Source organism: Tachypleus tridentatus, chromosome 9 (genome assembly GCF_004210375.1).
Source record: "Tachypleus tridentatus isolate NWPU-2018 chromosome 9, ASM421037v1, whole genome shotgun sequence".
In the NCBI taxonomy this organism is placed as follows: domain Eukaryota; kingdom Metazoa; phylum Arthropoda; class Merostomata; order Xiphosura; family Limulidae; genus Tachypleus; species Tachypleus tridentatus.
The window spans coordinates 26511957-26531712 of NC_134833.1; the positions used below are offsets into that span (position 1 = coordinate 26511957).

At 30.5% G+C, this 19756-nt stretch overlaps 1 protein-coding gene across 3 annotated transcripts in view; it reads left to right on the plus strand.

Annotated features, from left to right (window-relative positions):
• The first annotated feature begins 631 nt into the window (after window positions 1-631).
• LOC143224904 (splicing factor U2AF 50 kDa subunit-like) overlaps window positions 632-19756 on the plus strand; it is a 49206-nt gene continuing 30081 nt past the window's right edge. Inside the window, exons 1-3 of one of the 3 annotated variants that reach the window (XM_076453364.1) lie at window positions 632-787; window positions 8876-8960; window positions 16856-16989. Coding sequence is in view for 1 of the 3 variants with exons in the window: in XM_076453363.1 (XP_076309478.1) it covers window positions 8933-8960; window positions 16881-16989 (137 nt within the window). In the remaining 2 variants the exon portion in view is untranslated. The remainder of the gene's footprint in view (window positions 788-8875; window positions 8961-16855; window positions 16990-19756) is intronic. The other 2 variants (XM_076453363.1, XM_076453365.1) reach the window with 2 other exon arrangements.

The following is a 19756-nucleotide window of genomic DNA, read 5'->3' on the forward strand; positions in this document are numbered from 1 at the left end:
TCAGTTATCATGTAGTACGGCTGGATACAGTTTTGTTTTGTTTTGTTTGTTTTTTTGGAATTTCGCACAAAGCTACTCGAGGGCTATCTGTGCTAGCCGTCCCTAATTTAGCAGTGTAAGACTAGAGGGAAGGCAGCTAGTCATCACCACCCACCGCCAACTCTTGGGCTACTCTTTTACCAACGAAAAGTGGGATTGACCGTCACATATTTTGGTTTTAATAGCTCGTTATACGACACTATAAATCGTCTTAGCGATGAGCATAAAGAAAAGTATGTCGATAAAATGAACCGCCTTTGACTTCATTTTTTACACCTGTTCTTATGAATAAAAACATATAAATCTTGTACTGATATGAAGGGCATCTATATTGTTCTTGATTTTACAAGAAGGGAGCGTTTGACGCTTAATATGAAACTGATGAATGAAAGTTTGCGATGTTGTATTGATATCTGATATTACAAAAAAAAAAAAAAAAAATTACCAGGCGAAGTAAATTAAATAGTTAATGCACTAATTTAATTTGTGACATTTTAACGACGATTGTAGTTTGTAGTTATTGTTTGGTTTTAACTTATGAAGTTTTAACCATCACAACATAATATTTCAGAATAAAATATATTTTTCTCGTACAGCCCTAAGTTTTACAAGAAGAAGAGCGGAAACTGTAAATACCGTGGTTGCTCGGTGTTAGGTGTTGTTTTTCAGATGTTAATTTTAATGCTCACATTTCAGCAAAACGCGGATTAATTAAAATACAATTTAACATTTCTGCCACAGTTTTTAGGTAAGAAATTGTAATTTATATTATTATTATTATTTTGCTACATCTTTTGTATTTAGTTAGGCTTAAAACACTGCAAATGCAGCATAGCCTAAGCCTAACTAGTAGTTGTACTTACACATAATAATGTACACTGGTATATCTTTTCTTACATTATGTTTTTCATCCTAAGCTTAGAGTTTGTAATACATGTTTCGTAATAACATGATAACGTGAGCAGCGTCTTGTAAATAAAATAAATACAGTTCCAAAAACTATGTGTATTAACATGTATATATAATATAAAGTTGTAGTACTTAAAATTTAAGTATAATTGTTCATCAGAATTAGGCAGAAGTGAAGGACACTTAATGTTTGAATAGGTAAGTGTTCAATAGAAAAGTAATTCCACACTAATTATGTTACAAGATGTTCTGGTGACTGTTAATTTCTTTGCTTTCCAACAAAAGTTATTTCTTGTTAAATGACATAAGAATAAGTGTGAAATGAAGAATATTTGAGATCATAATATGTGGCTTCCTACACACACATACCAGATATGAGTAAGGTAATGAAAACTCTTTGATGATTCTGATCATTTCATTGTTCCATGAAAAACATTACATATTATTAAAGAAAAATATCAGGCTGATTCATTGACATCAAAATCAGCATCAAGCAAGGAGTACAAGGGTCTATAATATACACAGATATATATAAATGACTAAGATAAGAAAAATGCTGTAGTGATTCTAATAATTTCTTTGCTCCATGACAAAACTTGTAAGTTATTGAAAAAGAATATCAATCAAATTTAACAAAATCAAAATCAATGTGGAGCAAAGAAAGTAAGGATTTGAAATATATACATGATTAATAGCTTTGTGTGAATACCTGGAAACAAAATGTGGAAAGCTTTTGTTATGTAGAGATTTAATAATGTTAATTCATGATGTGCTAGAAACACGTAGGTCCAAGAAGTCTTGATAAAACTGAAATAGAAACCCTTACAAGCTGAGCGCTTTCGAAAGGTGGACATTTCTTATAATAATATTACGTACTTAAGGTAATCTTATCACATTTGTAGTCGGTAGTTACATATTATGTTTTAATCTCCTGTATAATGGAGAGTTTTATTATAGTTTTGATGTAATTTCACTATGTAAATAATATCATAAAAGTAATTTTTTGTAATGTTAATTGTTTATATATATATATCAATCAGTGAATTCCCCCTTTTTTCTTTTGTCCTGGCTATTGGTGGGGAAATTATATTTCTTTATTTGGATAGACCAAATTATGTTGTTAGTTTCTTGTACTTTCTTATGAAGTGTTTGTACTAAGGTTTTAGAAACAAGTATATTATGTACTTTATTATCACCCCCATGTGAACATAATGCAGAATACAGCTGAACACATTTTTGCTGACATATAATTTATTTATTGAAAAAATAACTTGGCCAATTTCATATAAAGATATGTATTCATATAATTGAAGTTAATTCCTCAGCACTCCACCATGGACCACCTGATTCGACTTGAAAGGTCAATCAGAGAAGCCTTTTTCAAACGACAACACTTTGTATCAATATTCTTTGACATTGAGAAGGCTTATGATATAACATGGAGGTATGGCATTTTGCAAGACCTCCATTCATATGGGTTACATGGCCATTTGTCCATTTTTATTAAAAAATATTTAATGGACAGGAGATTCTAAATTCATGTGGTTTCAACACTTTCCTGTTCTTTTCTACAGGAACTTGGAGTCCCTCAGGGCTGTGTTCTGAGTGTCACACTTTTCAGTATAAAAATTAATGCCACCACTGAACAACTCCCTCTCACATTTGCAAATGGGCTCCATGTCAACGACTTTCACATCTCATGTCAGTCGTTGAACATGAGGTATATTGAGCGGCAGCTACAGACTGTCCTCAATTGTTTACTGAAGTGGACCACAGCAAACTGCTTTACCATTTCTCTCTCTAAAACCATTTGCATGCACTTTTGCCACCAATGGGGTATTTACTTTGATCCTGAACTCCGTATCGGTGAAGTTATGCTTCCTGTGGTCCCTGAGACTAAGTTCTTGGGGCTTATCGTTGACCATAAGCTGACCTTTATACCACATCTGAAGCAGCTACAGGTCAAATGTACAAGAGCACTGAATATCCTCTATGTACTCTCTTCCACCACTTGGGGAATTAATCAACATTCTATGCTAAAGATATATCGTGTTCTTAATCAGTTGAAACTCGACTATGGACCACTGGTCTATGGGTCTGCCAGACCATTGGCCTTAACCTGTTCAGTGCCGTAGACGAGATAACTCATCCAAGCTGATCGGTAACACAGTGCCTCGGACGAGTTATTGTTTCATGTTTTGTACATATTTCTTCATTTTGTGTACTACTATAAGTTTGGCTTAGAGAAAAAATAGTATTTGTTGCTTATTTCCTTTGTTTTAAAAATTACTCAATTTTGCTGAGAAAAACCCAGCATAGGAGCTGTCGTAGCAGCTGAAATACTTGGCAATCAACAGGTTAAAGATGCTAGACCATATTCATCATCAAGGACTTTGGGTCTGCACTGGGGCTTTCCACACTTCCCCAGTTCAGATATTATACATAGAGTCTCATGAACCTTTTTTGCACCTCTGCCGTTTGCAACTGTCTTTACTATATGCTTCGAAACTTCGTTCCTCACCAAACCATTCCACCAGGGGTTGTGTTTTTTTTCCACGATAGGCCATGCTTTTTCAAACCAGGTCTGCCATTGCTCCTTTTGGCCTTCGTATCCAGGCACAGTTGGATGAATTAGGTCTGTTCTTGGATAACATTGCTGTATCCACTGGTCAGCCCATCCCACATTCTATGTCTATTCAACCAGAGTTTGTAAAATTTTCCAGGTGTACCCCTCAGAATGCCTTGAAAAAATTCACATGTGCTCATCTACCCATATAATGAAAACTTGCCAAAGATTAGATCAATATCTAATAGTTTCTGATTTACAGCCCTGTAAAATTTAGTTATTTTGTTGTTATTTTTGGCGAATTCATTTCCGGGCAACTTTGGCTGCTTAAAGCTGCAAGAGTAATGGTGGTAGAAGGCTGAAATTTGCTACACTGACTGAATTAATCTCACAGAATTCAAAAATGGTCTCAAACCAAGTTTATCTCTCTTCATATTTGCATACTGAGGCTGTAAAATTACCTGAAAACCCAAATTTGTAAAAAAAACATTGGTTTATTTAAGAAGCAATAGCTCTAAGACTTAATATAATACAAAGCTGAATTTTGTTTTCAAATTTTCTATAACATATCAGTTGATAAATCACTAATTGTTGTAATTAAAGCCTGTTGGATCTCCTGTAACAAAATGTAGTTGCATGCAACATTTTATGATTTAGCTAAAAATAGCCCTACTTCAGGCCACAGTTTGACCATGTTACCAGTTATTCAGCCTTTTCAGATTTTTACCATATATTCTTACATCTCTGAATATGATCTACAAAAAAAATCAGAATGGTGTTCAACTTACTATTTGAGTTATAATTTTTAAAAATATCCTCTGACTATACCTTGTTTACTTGAAAAAAACAAACTTCAATTCAGGTGCGTTACTGTGTGCAAATATATCCATACAATTTTGAAGTAAGTTATGAATCCCATTGAAATATTCTACTCAGCCTTTTCCATATATTCTTACATCTCTGAACATCATCTTAAAAAATTTCAAGGTTGTGTAAAATAATAAATTATCAAACTTTAAGTGTCTCTGATATGTACCATTGGGCAAAGGACCACATTCAGGGCATTCAGTTTTTTCTTATCAATCAGGAATCAGTCCTGCAGTATTGTGTAAAAGTTTGATCTTCTTGAGCACTATGAAAAACACAAAACTGTGACAGGTATTAGTTTACATCATAGCTTTATTCTACCAACAAATTGTATATGAGAAGGCTATCAGATGATGATGTGTACACAGTTGTAACTGTTGGTAGTAACAGTGAAAGTGATGCTACAGCAGCTCAAATAGGGTCTAATGATAACAATGACAATTATCAGCCAGGGAAATATGTGGCATGCATATATGATCATGAATGGTATGTGGTAAACATAAAAGATAGATCAGATGAACATTCCGATGTGTTGTTGTCTTAAGAAAAATCAAGAAACAAATCGTTCTCATGGCCTGCAAGGTCACATAAAGATGAAAGCTGTATTCCTTTTCAACATATTCTTTGTCTGATAAGTGCACCTACCATGCAAGGTAGTAGTGCTCGCCACTATGTTCACCAAGTCAAAGTGATCTCAACATAATCAAACTCGAATTTCAGAAATTTATTCAAGCTGTCTGAACAAAGCAATGTTTATTTGATTTGTTAAGGCTAATTTATTGCCAAAGCAATTTTTGAAACATTTCATTGTCACGATTATTGCAGTTTGGTGTGACTATAATCTTTCTCAGTTATCCCCTGTTGTAGCACTGTGCTTTTTGTGTCTGATTTACCTTTGTATTTATTATATTATGAATCTTAAACTCAGCCATATCTGCATAACTGTAATGCAAACACAATATATTTGCAATTCCATGTGATCTAACCAGTTATGCCAATAAACTTGTTCAGAAATGAATTAATTCTTTCTTGTTTCTTAAAACTTCATTATTTAACATTGTGAAAGGCTGGTTAGAATATTTCAGTGGGATTCATAATATGCTGACAGGTATTTTTCAAAATTGTATGGTTATATTTGCACACAGTAACACACCTGAACTGAATTGTTTTTTCAGTAAAAACATATGGTCAGAAGATACTTTAAAAAATTATAACTCAAAAAGTAGGTTGAACACCATGTTGATTTTTGTTGTAGATCATATTCAGAGATGTAAGAATATATGGTAAAACTCTGAAAAGGCTGAATAACTGGTGACATGATCAAACTGTGGCCTGAATTAGGGCTATTTTTAGTGAAATCATGAAAAGTTGCATGCAGCTAAATTTTTTACTGCAGATCTAACAGACGTTTAATTACAACAATTGCTGATTTTTCAACTGATATGTTATAGGAAATTAGAAAACAAAATTCAGCTTTGTATCATATTGTGACGCATTACATAAACCAATGTTTTTTACGATTTTGGGTTTTCAGGTGATTTTATTGTCTCATGATGAAAATCCCAAGAGAGATAAACTTGGTTTGAGACCATTTTTGAATTCTGTGAGATTAATTCAGTCAGTGTAGCAAATTTCAGCCTTCTACCACCATTACTCTTCCAGCTTTAAGTAGCCAAAGTTGCCTGAAAATGAATTCACCAAAAATAACAAAAAATTAACTAAATTTTACATGGCTGTAAATCAGAAACTATTAGAGATATTAATCTAATCTTTGGCAATATTTTATTATATGAGTAGATGAGCACATGTGAATGTTTTCAAGGCATTTGGGGGTCACCTGCAGCCCCCTGGATGATTTGACAAGGAATGACCCACCATGGCTTCTTACAGTTCCCCAATGTGATCTTTCTTTAAGTCATCTGAGAAAAGTAGACACTCTTGATTGGAAATACTGTTTGCTATTTGCTGAACATCTTTCGAATCATCCTTCCATTCCTATTTGTAGAGATGGTTCAAAATCAGGTGACTGTGTGAGCTCTGCCATGGTTTGTTGTGGTTAGGTGGTTGCATGCAGAATCCCCTCTACAACTTCTGTGTTCACTGCTGAACTGTATGCCATTTCTCTTGCCCTGAATCACATAGAAGCTAAGCAGTACTCAAACTGCACTATTTATACAGACTCGTTTAGTTCTCTTCTAGCCATGGAATTGCTTCACATTGGTTCACATCCTGTTCTCAATGATATTTAAAACTGACTGGCCTATTTCTCTTTAACATCTTCTTTTATCCAGTTTTTCTGGATACCAGGCCAACATTGGTATTTGCGGGAACGAGCTCACCAACACTGCAGCTAAGTCTATCTGCTACGGCACTATCACCGCTGTGCCTGTTCCATACATGGACTATGGTCCTGTGTTCAGGGCTTGGCTTCATGCCAGCTGGTAGTCGACTTGGAGTGAGCAACGTGAAAACAGGCTTTTCCAAATAAAACCCTGTATTGGACTTTGGCTGTCTTGCTTTTGTAAGGATCGGAAAGAGGAAGTTGTTCTAATTAGACTACGCATTGGTTACAGTTTTTTAACTCATCGTTTTCTTTTATCTGGAACTTATGCACCAGTGTGTAATTTGTGTAACACTCAGATCACAATAAGCCACAATTTATTTTGTTGTCATCATTTCGATTCACAATGAGGGCACCATTTTAAAGATGTTCTGTCCCAGTGTTTGTCTGTAACGTTAGACAGCATTATTGGTGATGGTGACACTGTCCACCTTGGTAATGTTTTTAGTTTTTTAAAGGCCATTAATCTTTAAATGCTATTTAAGTTTTTTAATTTATACATTACACCTTTTTAATGCGGCTCCCTTTTAAAAATCACAGTTCATCTAGTTTGATTTGAAATTAGAAACTGGCCGTAACATTAAATAACTCGAAACCAGGACTAGAAAGGCCAACTTCAGGAGACTAACGCTGCTGTTTGAACTACCCGTTAGTTATCCTGGTGAGTTATTATTGTAATTTTGCTCAACGTCTTTTAAAACATTTTAATTACTTTCATTTTTGAAAATGACCATAATGTCAAATAACTTGGAACCAGGACTGGAAAGGCTATCTTCAGGTAACTGACTGGTTTTTGTACATACCTGTTAGTCTTCCTGGTGAGTTATGATTATTACAGTTATGCTACAGAAAGCCCTTTACAACTTGAATTATTGTAGTTTTTCTCTTGACGTTGAAGACAAGATGTAAACATTGGTTTTATGCTTTTTTTAACCTTAATTTGCTTTTATGAATTTTACTAAATTTATTCTTAACTTTGTACTGGAAGTTTGGTGCAGATAGCCTAGCTGCTTTGTGTCATAAAACACTAAATCAACCAACCATTAAAATTCTGACAATATATACACAATTTAAAAATGCAAGGATTTGATTTTTAGAAACACACCTACACATTAAGAAACTTTAACACTATAAAAACAAAACAAAGACCCTAACTTTGAAAAGGAAGAATTTAAAAATGTGTCAAATTAATTATAACTCTTGACACTTTAAACTGAGTTTCAAGCAATATCCAATTTGTTTTTAGCATCTTACAGGTCAGTCTTAATTTTTTATCACAGAATAATGAGATTACAAATGAACTTGCTTATGTAGAGTGATGCACTAATTTACATATGGCTGTTTGACTATAGCTGGTGAGACAAAAGCCTCAGCATCAGTTAGTGTCTGTAATTTATTTTTACTGTAAAACTAGTATTACTCTGTCAGGGTGTGAGTCAACATTATGCCATAAACAAATACAAGAGAAAGCTTAACTAAATATAGAGGCAAAGATACATAAGTATAAACATATTCCTTATTAAAAATGAATGAAATACCATCTTACATACACTCATATTGTTACTGTTTTCAAGAAGGGTTAATATGCTTTAACATATAGTAGTACTAGGGAAATTGTGATATACATGTACATTATTTTTCAAGACCTTTTGCAATTTAGAAACAGTACAAAATTCTTTTATATTTTTTTCTGAAAATATTTTTATTTATTTGAACTAAATGTAGTTAACATATAGTATATTTTTCTTTATATATATAAGTGAATTAAAAATGTTGAAGAAAAGTATATTTGTGTCTTTTTTTTTTATAAGATGCCCAACTGCAAAAAAACAACTGTGTGTTAGGTTCAACGGTGATTACAATGTTTATCGATAGTTGAAAAGTTTGCTGAATGGTTTAGCATATAATTTGAAACGTCATTCAATATTTACTGATCAATGGAAAGTGTGTTACATATTTTAAAAATAATTTCACATAAGTATTAAAAAAACACATATTAACATATTCTGTGAACTTGAATGAAAAGATAAATAGATGACAACACCAGTCATAAAAAACAAAGCTAAGTGTTTGTAAGTGTTAAAATTAACTTATAGAGCAAGATAGTAAATTCATTTTTATAATTTTTATATTGCTATTTTTTATGTTTATAGTTTAAAAAATTAACACAAGAATAGCATCTCAGAGAACAGAGTTAATAGACTGACACCATGGGAGAAGAAAGAGACATTGATAGAGGTACGTTTCATTTAGAGATCTGAGCTTGTGTTTAACCATACACGGGTAGCCTTTACTGAGCATGATACAAAATTTTGGTGTTTTAAATTCAAACTTACATTAAACTGGTTTTTGTTTATGTTATATCAATTAGTACATCATAAAATCTTAGCTGGTAATTCATATTTTAATAGTATATAACTTTATTTTTTAATTCTATGGGGCAATATTAAAAATATCTTAAATTTTCCGTAGTGTAACACACACAACACATTTTCTGTGTGTATCTTCTCTATTTTATCCATCATGCTTTGTAAAAAGTACAAAATTAAACATAAACTACTCAGTATAAAATCTTCATTGCTTAGACAAACCATAATTTTTATAGCCTTCAGTTTTGTTTGGTTTCAAACAGAAAATCAGACCCTTCCTGCCACACCCACCTGTCATATCCTTTCCTTCAGGATTTGTTAATAGTTCCCTCTTATGTTGAATTATATATTACCTATAACCAATAGAAAGCCAAGGTTCTCATCTATCAAATGAAGTATAGTGTAACATTGTGTTTTGAGAGATAAGTGTCAGTTTTATTTGAGTACAAGCCTCATTCTTATGGGAAAGTTAATGGCTAGCTTGGATGAAGATGTAATGGCTCTTACCACATAATTAAAAAGCCAGAAACATTTTAAGAGTTGGAGAAATTGTCTACTTTTAGCATGTTATAAGTCTATGTTCTTTGGTGCATTACCCAATTAAATAAAAATTATTTTGTGTATTACTGCCATTAGTATAAAAAGAGTAGGGTTATATGTCATTAACAATGGAAAGCAAGAAAAAATAGAGGTTTGGGTAGATATTTTAATTCTTGTTTTTCATGTTTATTCTTTATTTATTATTATAAAAGTTACTAACATTTAAAAATAGAGATGTTCTTGTAGATTAGTTGAACTGACACTTCTTCAGAATACAATGTAATACAATATGTTATTTGATAGTTGAGAACCTTGACTTTCTATTGGTTATAGATAATATGTGGTTTTGATATTGTGTTGTAGAATTTAGACCTTAAAACTAATATATATTATTATTATTAAAATATGAATTATTAAGATGTTATGCTATACTTATTGGTATAACATAAACAAAATGTAGGTTAGTAAAAGTTTGAATCTAAGACACTAAAATTTTATGTCGTGCAGTGAGAGATGCCTGTAGTTGAGAGGGTTAACATAAAAGCTAGGTTTTAGTTTACATGTGTAATTGTTTTAGAGCTTAGATGACATAAGAGTTAATGATGTTTCTTGTTTACTCTTATACTCTCTTATTCATTTCACAAAATACATGACTGTCTCTTAAAAATAAGTTTGTTTTCAGTATTTATGACAGCTTTTATAGTACATTACATGAAAATGATTTTGAATATTCAAAGTTGTAAATTACTGACAAACACAGCCAGCATAAAGTCACAATGAAATAACATGTATCAGAACTACATCTTGATGTTGTTTGACATTTCATAGGTAGTGTGATGCTACTGAAAACTGATTGTTTTTGGGAAATGTAAGAGCCCTTTTTGGTTCAAATTGTTTTTACAATGAGGTCTTGAAGATGTATTCAGATTTAGAATTTCCAAGATGGGGATATCTCTTGTACTTAATGGTTTTGAAAAACAGAGGAAGGTGGATGAACTTGAAGTATCAGGACCATCCAGAAACAGACTTTCCACAACATACCTTAGCTGTAATAAGTCAAATACAGTGACTTGTAACAGGTGAGTGAGAATCCATGAACACAATTGTCAATGGCAAAAGTTAAACACATGGCCCAGACAAGAGTATGAAACATAATTAAGAACTATCTTCATATGGGAAAAGTCAAGTTGCTTCCATGACATAGCTGTTTAATCATTGAATACTTCAAGCAACTAGAATATGAAATGTGTTTTCATATTATTTAATGTGAATACATAGTAGTCAAGCCATAAATCACAGTATCTATGGATTTCTGAGTGATTGTATTGTTGAAATGGGCTGTGAATAACTATCATCCTTGTACCACTAGATGGATTATGAAAATCAAGCATGGGAGGTGGTGTGCTTTGGATTTACTTTTTTCAGTGGAAAACATGCATCAAGATACATGGTTCTCAGCTAGAGTATAATTGAACATGGCAACATGGACTGTAACAGTATGATGAAGTTGCAAAATCATTTTGATATTAAGTATTCAACACTCAAAACGTATTTTTTTACAATTATGTTATTTATTCCTTGTCTTTATCATTCCAACAAAAATACACATTTGTGAGTAGAAAAAATACAGTTACATGCCTAATAACATTTGGTATAGCTAGCTTTGAAATAAGCAATAAAGTTTGTCAGGTGTCTATATAATTAAAAACTAATATAAACAGATAGTATTTATTTTACTATAAAAGCTACTTCTGTACTTTCTTTTATAAACTATGAGAAGCTGTTTCAAAAAGACTTTCCATCCTAACCAGTTTTGAAGCTTATGCTTAGGTAAAGTCCATTGTAAGACTTCATTGATTTCAAGTTGCTCTGGAAGTTTTTTAAAGTGAAAAACAAGTGTCAAAATAATTATTTCAAAAATTAAATAAACTCACCAAACAATGATATAATAGCATTATTTAAAGTTTTGTGATCAAGAATTGATATAACTACTAATTTTGCATTTAACCCTTTTGCATCAGGAATGTAAAAAGTTCACATCACAATTTTTTTTTACATAGTTACATTCAAAATTTAATTAAACAACATATGAATATATACTAATAAACTTGACATTAAAATGTAGTTCATAAATCAGATTTTAATACTATATAAGGTTTAATTCTTAATTTTATGAATAAATATGAAAAAGGAACGTCAATTTACTGCAGTACGAAAATCATGGTATTTGTTCTTCTCTAATTTATATACCACCCCTCAAAGAAGTACAGACTTTAATGTAGATATTACTCATGCAAAGCATAACTTTTATAGCCTTCAATCTTTATTTATTTGTGGAGCCATAAATTAGAAAATCAGGCCCACTTCCCATGCCAAACTGTCACATTATTTTTTTTCATAAATTGCAAACAGTTGTCTTTGACATTTTTAGTACATTATTTATAACCAGTAGAAAGGCAAAGTTTAATCTGTCAAATGATATGTGTTGTTTTATGTAGAGAGCATTTCATAACCCATTTAAAAGTTTTTCTCATGGGAATCACATCAAAGATCTTAGCTGAATTTTTAAAGGCACTTATTGCATAATTTGAAAGCTGTAAAAATTATAATAGTTAAGAGAGAAAGCTTGATTTTTGCATGTTATTATTCTGTGTTTTTAGGTTATTATGTAATTACATAAAATATTTTTTAGTGTAGTGGTACCATTAGAATTAAAAATAAAACCAAAACAAGTACTATATTTTTTATTTTTAACATGTATTCTCTATTTATTATTATAAAAGTAACTAAAATGTAAAATATCAGAAAGCTATTAAGTTAGACTAGACAATATAATAAAAAAATTTCTTCGTGAGGTATGGATATAAGAAGCTTATATGGTATGTAATACCATATGGTAACTTGAATTGTTTGTTTGCTGAGTGATTTACCTCTTGTTTGGGGGAATTATTAATTAGACTTAACTTAAAGGCGAATAAAATGATAAAATTAAATATAAATAGATATAAAGTGTTACGAGCATTAAGTTGTTTTTAATAAGTAATTGTGGTCTTCTGGTACAATTTACACTCACGCTGGAGATAAAAGAGAGATTTTTTTTTTGTAATTTTTATACAGTGGTTATGAAGCCAGTCAAATGTATTGGCATCTATGTATAGTTATAGTGAAGAAAATAACATAAAATTTAAAGTACTTCTGAAATTTTTTGGTATTTATTAATTAAGCTTTATAGATAATGCAAATGAAATATGAACGTTTCAGATGAAGAAAATTATTTTTAACCTTAACATTAAATTCATTTTGTTCTTGGAGCAGTCAACACTCTGGCTCCATATATTTATGTAGAAATGTTTAGTAAAAATACTGAATTAAAAATTCTGAATTTTTTCCTACAACAGACTTGTGAAGTTTACTGAAAACTTACCAAACTTCTTGATGTTACAGTTACCCTTTGATCCCAGCATACTTTGTAAACCCCTTTCTGTGCATGTCATGAAATTTTAATGAGTTAAGTTCAAAATTAAATTAAACCATTTTACTATGAACATATTTTAATGAAATTACTGTTTTCAAGTACAATATAATTTAACAACTTATATTATCTAAGTTTATTCCTTTATTTAAAAAAAATCTAAAACAGCAATTAAAACTGCAATTTTTGCTGTAACATGATCCACTCATGGTTAAAATTTTAAAGTTTAGAAACTTTTACATAAGAAACTGTGATTCATATAGACTGTCAGCATAGATGGTCAAATTACAGTTTCAACTATCTCTTGTCAACTGGGGGAAACTTCCAGGAATTTTTTCCCTTGTAAAACAACGTTCTGATATTTCTAAGATTAAGGTCAGCCATGCCCAATTACAAATTCCAAGCTGTGTTGATATGGTTGCAAGTTTACAAGCTAATTAGGGAAGAAATTAGTTTTTATGACAGATAGAGTGTGAGACAGAAAATAATTAGTTTTCAGATGATAGTTTGATGATTTGGAAGTTTGGAAATTATAAAAGAAAAGATGCTGTTAATTAAATATTATAGTTTTTGATACCATATAGCTTTAATAGTTCTCTTTGTAGACAAACTAATTGCACTTTATCCAAAACAAATCTTGATAGAATTTATATTAAAATACAATTCTTAATATGAAATTTCAGTTACAGTTTTATTTTGTATTTGATTTGAGATGAGGGATCAGAAAGAAGTTTTGAAAGTGTCCTTATGATAAACATAAGATACTAGACAAGAAATGGTTAAGTAAGTGTCCATAAACATATTTATTTGTATGGTGGAATATCAGTATTTTATCCTATGAGATAAATTTTGTATTTTCTAGGTGAGAATATTTGTACATTAGTGGTTCTAAATGTTAAGTATCAAAACTGCTACCTTGCTGAGGGTAATTATTAAAAAATATATATAATTAAATGTTTGATTTTTGTATAATAATTTTCTAATTATTATTTTTGAACAAATTTTAACCAGCTAGAAAATTGAAAATTTGTTAATTTAACTTCATCATCAAAGAAAACATCTTAGTGAGAAGAAGTAATGAAGTAAAAACTGTTTCAGAATAATTTTTTATCATCTCAGTTTGAATAACTAGTGTTCTAATCCAAAGTTTTCCTCCAAGAAGTTATTTTAATAAATAGGAAAAAATTTCTTTAGAATTATTTGAATGTAAAACTACAAGTATTGTAGATCCAAAAACATTAGTTTACAAATTTCTGTAAAATAAAAGAAGAAAAACTGGTGTCAGTTTGGTACAATTATGAAACTATTAAAGGGTGTGAATAAATGAACTACTGTAGAAAGTTGAGGTTGTTTTTTTAGTAGTTTGATCAGAATACCTTGTGGTAATTTTCTTCTATTTTCAGGACTGAGGGCTGTTTGTGGCATGGAAAGTTGGCCTGGCTATGGACATTGCTAACATGATTCATTGATAAAAGTGAAACCACTTACACCAGTCATTCATTTTGCTGATACATGGTTTTACAAATAATCTTCTTATTAGCCTGATTATTTGTTTTTAAAATATTTTAAAAGCTTAGCATTCATAAGACCATTAGAAACATTCAGAATAAAAGATTTGGTATTAAAACATTGAGTCATATCTTTGATAATGAAATACATTTTCACATAATGGAATATTTATTAACAGTCTGTATCATATAAGTGAAATCAGTATATTTAGTTTGCATAAGAAAAAGCCTATTGGTGGAATCAGCAAAGTGGTTGAGACTGATTGGTTCTGTGTACAATTAGTCTGGTCCATTGGAAAAATAGGTGGCAGAATTTGTTTAAGTTACGGCTCAGTCTTTTTACTGTAACGTCCAGTGCCTCCAGCTTATAGTAAACATTTTTAGCTAATAGTTTTGTTTTTCACATTTTCCCTCTTTATAAAGAAAGATATGATGGTCAAAACATAGCTTGATGTTTTTTGTCTGCTTAGCTTTATTGTTTGATCTAACCATTTTGAAGCCATCTAAAGTATTTAACATACAAATACCCTAATCCTTAAAGTATTATATATAAGAGTCAAATTATTATAACATAATTAATCAATAAAGAAACCAATATTTTTATTTGCATACAGTTTTTCAAAATTAACATAAATCCTCTAGTTCAAGAGTACCAAATATGATTTTAAAGCATATTGGAAGTAATAATCCAAACAATAAGTGTAGTTTTTAAATAAGAATTGCTAATGTAAAGCAAATTGCATATGTTTTTTTGTATATAGTGTAATACTATATTCTCTTCATGTATATATGTTTTAGATAGCTTTACTACAATGTAATGCTATTTATTTTTAGTTTTTAAATTTGCTTTTAAAGCAGTTCTTTGTAGTTAAGAAAGTGTGATCTTCATTCCAAACATTTCAGTACTTTTATCTTGTAAAAAGGTTTAGAGGTGTGGCATTCTTCTGATTAACATAATGAAAGTAAAATTATTTCATATCTTGCTTTACATTTTATTTTTTCAAAGAAAGCAGAAAGGATAGACAGTGGATGTATGGATGTTTATGAGCAGGAATGTTATTTTGGAACCTGCGTGTGTGCTTTAATAATAGCTCATGGTTTTAATTATTAAGAAAAGAATCTTTAAGGGAAAAAATAAAAAGTGATGTACATATTTGCAGAAAATTTGTGTTCAGCAAAATAATTTTATTTATGAATTATCTGAAAATTTACAAAACTATCAAATAGTATAAATAAAAACAACATAAGTAGTGTAGTAAAGTTTGAATATACCAAAAAATTCAAATATAAAGAATTATCAATTTCGTAGTGGACAGTGTAGATGAAATGGTTAATTTATCGTAAATATCAACTTTCTATTAATTTAATTGAATCCTCTTAAACAACAATGTTTTAGCTCAGTTTTTACTTGGTCACATTTATTGTATGTTTTAACAATAGTTCAGTGTTTTTCACCAGTGAAGTAACAAGTGACTGATGGAAGTGTTTAGATCTGTTATTTGTAAAAGCTATAAAATAAGTTATTGTTTATCTTAAATGAAGAATGAAAATAATAGTTTATTTTCAAAGACCTTTTATTTAAATATTAAAATTATTATACTAAAAATATTTTGTCTGTACAATGTGTTTGTGTTAATGGTTTTGTCTTGCATCATGGTTTGAGTGTGTGAAATATTTTTTGAAATAGATAAGTAAAACTGCATAGTTGCTTCTTGTCATTGGGGTTTGTAATTGGAAAATTAATTTTAAACACTATACACACACTCACTAATCAAATGTTTTTATATTCATTGCCATTTTTCTAGAACCATTGTTGCTGTAAAAGCTTTCTTTTGCTTTAGATATTATTTTCACATAATTTATGAAGAAACAAGAATCGTTTAAAGAAATGATTATCTGTTAGAATTAATTGAGAATATTTCTTTCATGTGAAGTTCCTGTGGTTTAGTTGTGTAAGTATGTTTATACTTCATGTGAAGTTCCTGTGGTTTAATTGTGTAAGTATGTTTATGAAAGTAAAAGTAATATATTTTTTTTAATTTTTTTGCCTCATGCTCATCCAGTTGTTAAGAAAAATCAGTTTGGAAGATGCTGATTTGTTTCACTTTTATTTTGCATTACCTGTATTAATTCCTTAGTAAAAGCAAAGTGGCACAAATAAGCATTCATGGTGGTTGCAGTGAATTGAAGTAAGCTTTAGGTATTTAGTGGTCTTGCAATGATATATTTTTTGTTTTTTCTCAGGTCACCTGCTTTTCTATCTATTTAGACAAAGACAGAGATCGCAGAAGAAGTGGTCGCAAGAGGAGCCAATCCCGTTCCCGTAGTAAAGACAGACGCAGAAAGTCACGTTCAAAATCTCGTGATAGAGGCAACAGGTATTTTGAAATAGATTTTAATGTGGATTTAATGGATTGATGGTAAATGAAAATTGATATATATATTTGATGTGTTTGTCATCCAATTTCATAAAATAGAACTATTGTGTATTGAAGGAAAAAGAAAAACAATAATACAAAAGTTTAGATGGACAAAAATTTGATACAAGGCTTAGAGAACCTGAAACTTTAGTGTATTAATTTTCAAGCCTTAATCAAACTTCCATAGCAGCAAGGAGATTTTTCTGTACGTATAACGTTATATCATAGAAATTTCTGTTTTATGGTTTGAAGAGTACAGTGAGACATGTTGTCAGGTTTAAAAACTACTACAAATACATTTGTTTTTATCTACTCACTCAAAGAAAATAGTAGTAGTTCAACATTTTTTTTTTGTAAAATGTTGGATTTGGGAAGTTGTTATTATAACAAACTAAAAAACCAGTGGTACAAAAACGACAGCCAACTTTTAATCAAAGTTTAAAAAATTTGGATATTTAATAGATGTGATTTACCAGTATTGCAAATATAATATAATGGTTCAAAATGCATTATTTTGCATGAACTGTTAAAAACAGTGAATGTTTTTGAAGTCCTAATGATCTCATTTCATTAACTTTCTTCATAGCCTAATTTTATTTTCCAACTTTTTGTTATGTATTTGTAATACACTCCTAAGATAACATAATGCTCATGCACTATTATTGTAAATAATATCCACATCAAATCATAGCCTAAAGTAATAATATTATTGTAAATAATATCCACATCAAATCATAGCCTAAAATAATAATATTATTGTAAATAAAATCCACATCAAATCATAGCCTAAAATAATAAGCAGTTATCCTAGTTTGAGGTAAAATGTTTTAATAAAAAGTTGTTAAAAGGAGAACAAAAATAAAATTATTAATTAACTTTGTCCATACACCTTAATCACATTGACAGACTTTGCAACTACCATGTAACCACAGGTAACCATGAAAGTATACTTACTGAACTTTTAATGTAGTAAGTGTATCTTCACAAAATTTAGCAAGGTTTTAGTTTTGTAGTTTTACTAAGGATTCCTCTGTGAATGTATGTAGTCAGAATACACTTCAGACTCTGACGAGCTTGAGTGCAAAATACTTTTTATCTCATTGTTTTCAGATTTAATCTGCATAATCTCTAAAACTTCCTAAATGGATATTAAGTTGTTTTTTTTCTCATTAAAACTTTATATTTTGTCAGTTATTTTCTTTACCCTAATACTGTGTGGATGTAGTTGATTTGAATAACTTTGTAACAACCCCAAAAATATACACTCTCATCAGTGATGATGAGAAAACACTTGTAGAGAAGTATATATGTAAAACCGGCTGGTTTGGGTTGAGAAAAGTTTTATGTAGAGGAGTGAACAACGTTTCGACCTTCTTCGGTCATCATCAGGTTCACAAAGAAAGAAAGAGGTAATTGATCAATAGCTGACCACATGTTTGTAAGGAGTTGTGTAACTGAGTATAGGAATGTAGATGGCGTGCTTAGATGTTTGATTATATTTATTAATATAGGTATTTTGGGCTTGAGTTGTTGTATAAGAAAGGCTTCTTTAATTTTGCATTTGTTTATGTTTGTTTATTTATTTAGTATTTGGGTGTTTTATATGGTTATGTTGTGTTTATTTGATTTATTTGCACTATTCGAAAATGTGTGAAGGTGACTTTGTATTCTTTGAATCTGGTTTCCATTTTTCTATCTGTTTTTCCAATATAGAAGTTGTGGCAGTTATCACATTATATTTTATAATTAATGTTGGTGTGGTGTTTGTCAGTGTAGGTTTTATACAGTATAGACCTTAGTTTTGTGCCTGGTTTTTGAATAAATTTAGTATTAACTGGAATGTCATATTTTGTTATTAGTTTTTGCCAAATGTTGGTTATTTTTCTGCTGATGTTGGGAATGTATGGTATGCAGCAGTATATGGTTTCATGATTTTTTAATTCGTGGGATATATTAACTTTTGTTTGTTGATTTTGCTTTTTGTCTAGGTGTTTGTGTATAACATTTTCTATGGTTTGTGGAGGAAACTTATTGATGTTGATGAAGTATTGTTTTATTTTATCTAATTCATCATTAATTTTATCTGGTGAGCATAGTTTTATGGCTGTGTTTATTTGGTTTCTTAGTATGTTGAGTTTTTGTTCTTTTTTTTGTGCTGAGACCCAAGAAACGTATAGCCCAGTATGGGTGATTTTTCAGTGGATTTCTGTTTTAAATTGTGTGTTGGTTCTTGTAATATTGAGGTTGAGAAATGATATTTGATTGGTTTCTTCCTGTTCACACGTGAAGTTAATGTTGGGTTGTATAGAGTTAATGTGATTGAAAAAATTGTGCGTTCTGTAGATCTGAATTTCGCATTCATGTCGTCTACATATCTGTACCAGTATAGTGGTGGATGTAATGCTGTGTTAATTGCTTGTGTTTCAACTTGTGTCATAAAAATATTTGCTAGAACTGGTGATGCTGGGTTGCCCATTCTTAGGCCATTTGTTTGTATATAGTTGTGGTTGTTGAATGTCTTCTTCGTGTTGAATTCTGTGAGGGTTGCTAAGAATGTCTATTGATGGGTTAGGGTCTTGGATATAGAGACATAGATTATGAGACATATAAACATTGTTTTATTGTTATTCTCACTACTTCATACTAGTTTTAACACTGTCTTTTTAATGTATCTGAGGACATGAGCAGTACATTTGTACATATAAGAGTTGGTAGAATGTTTTTT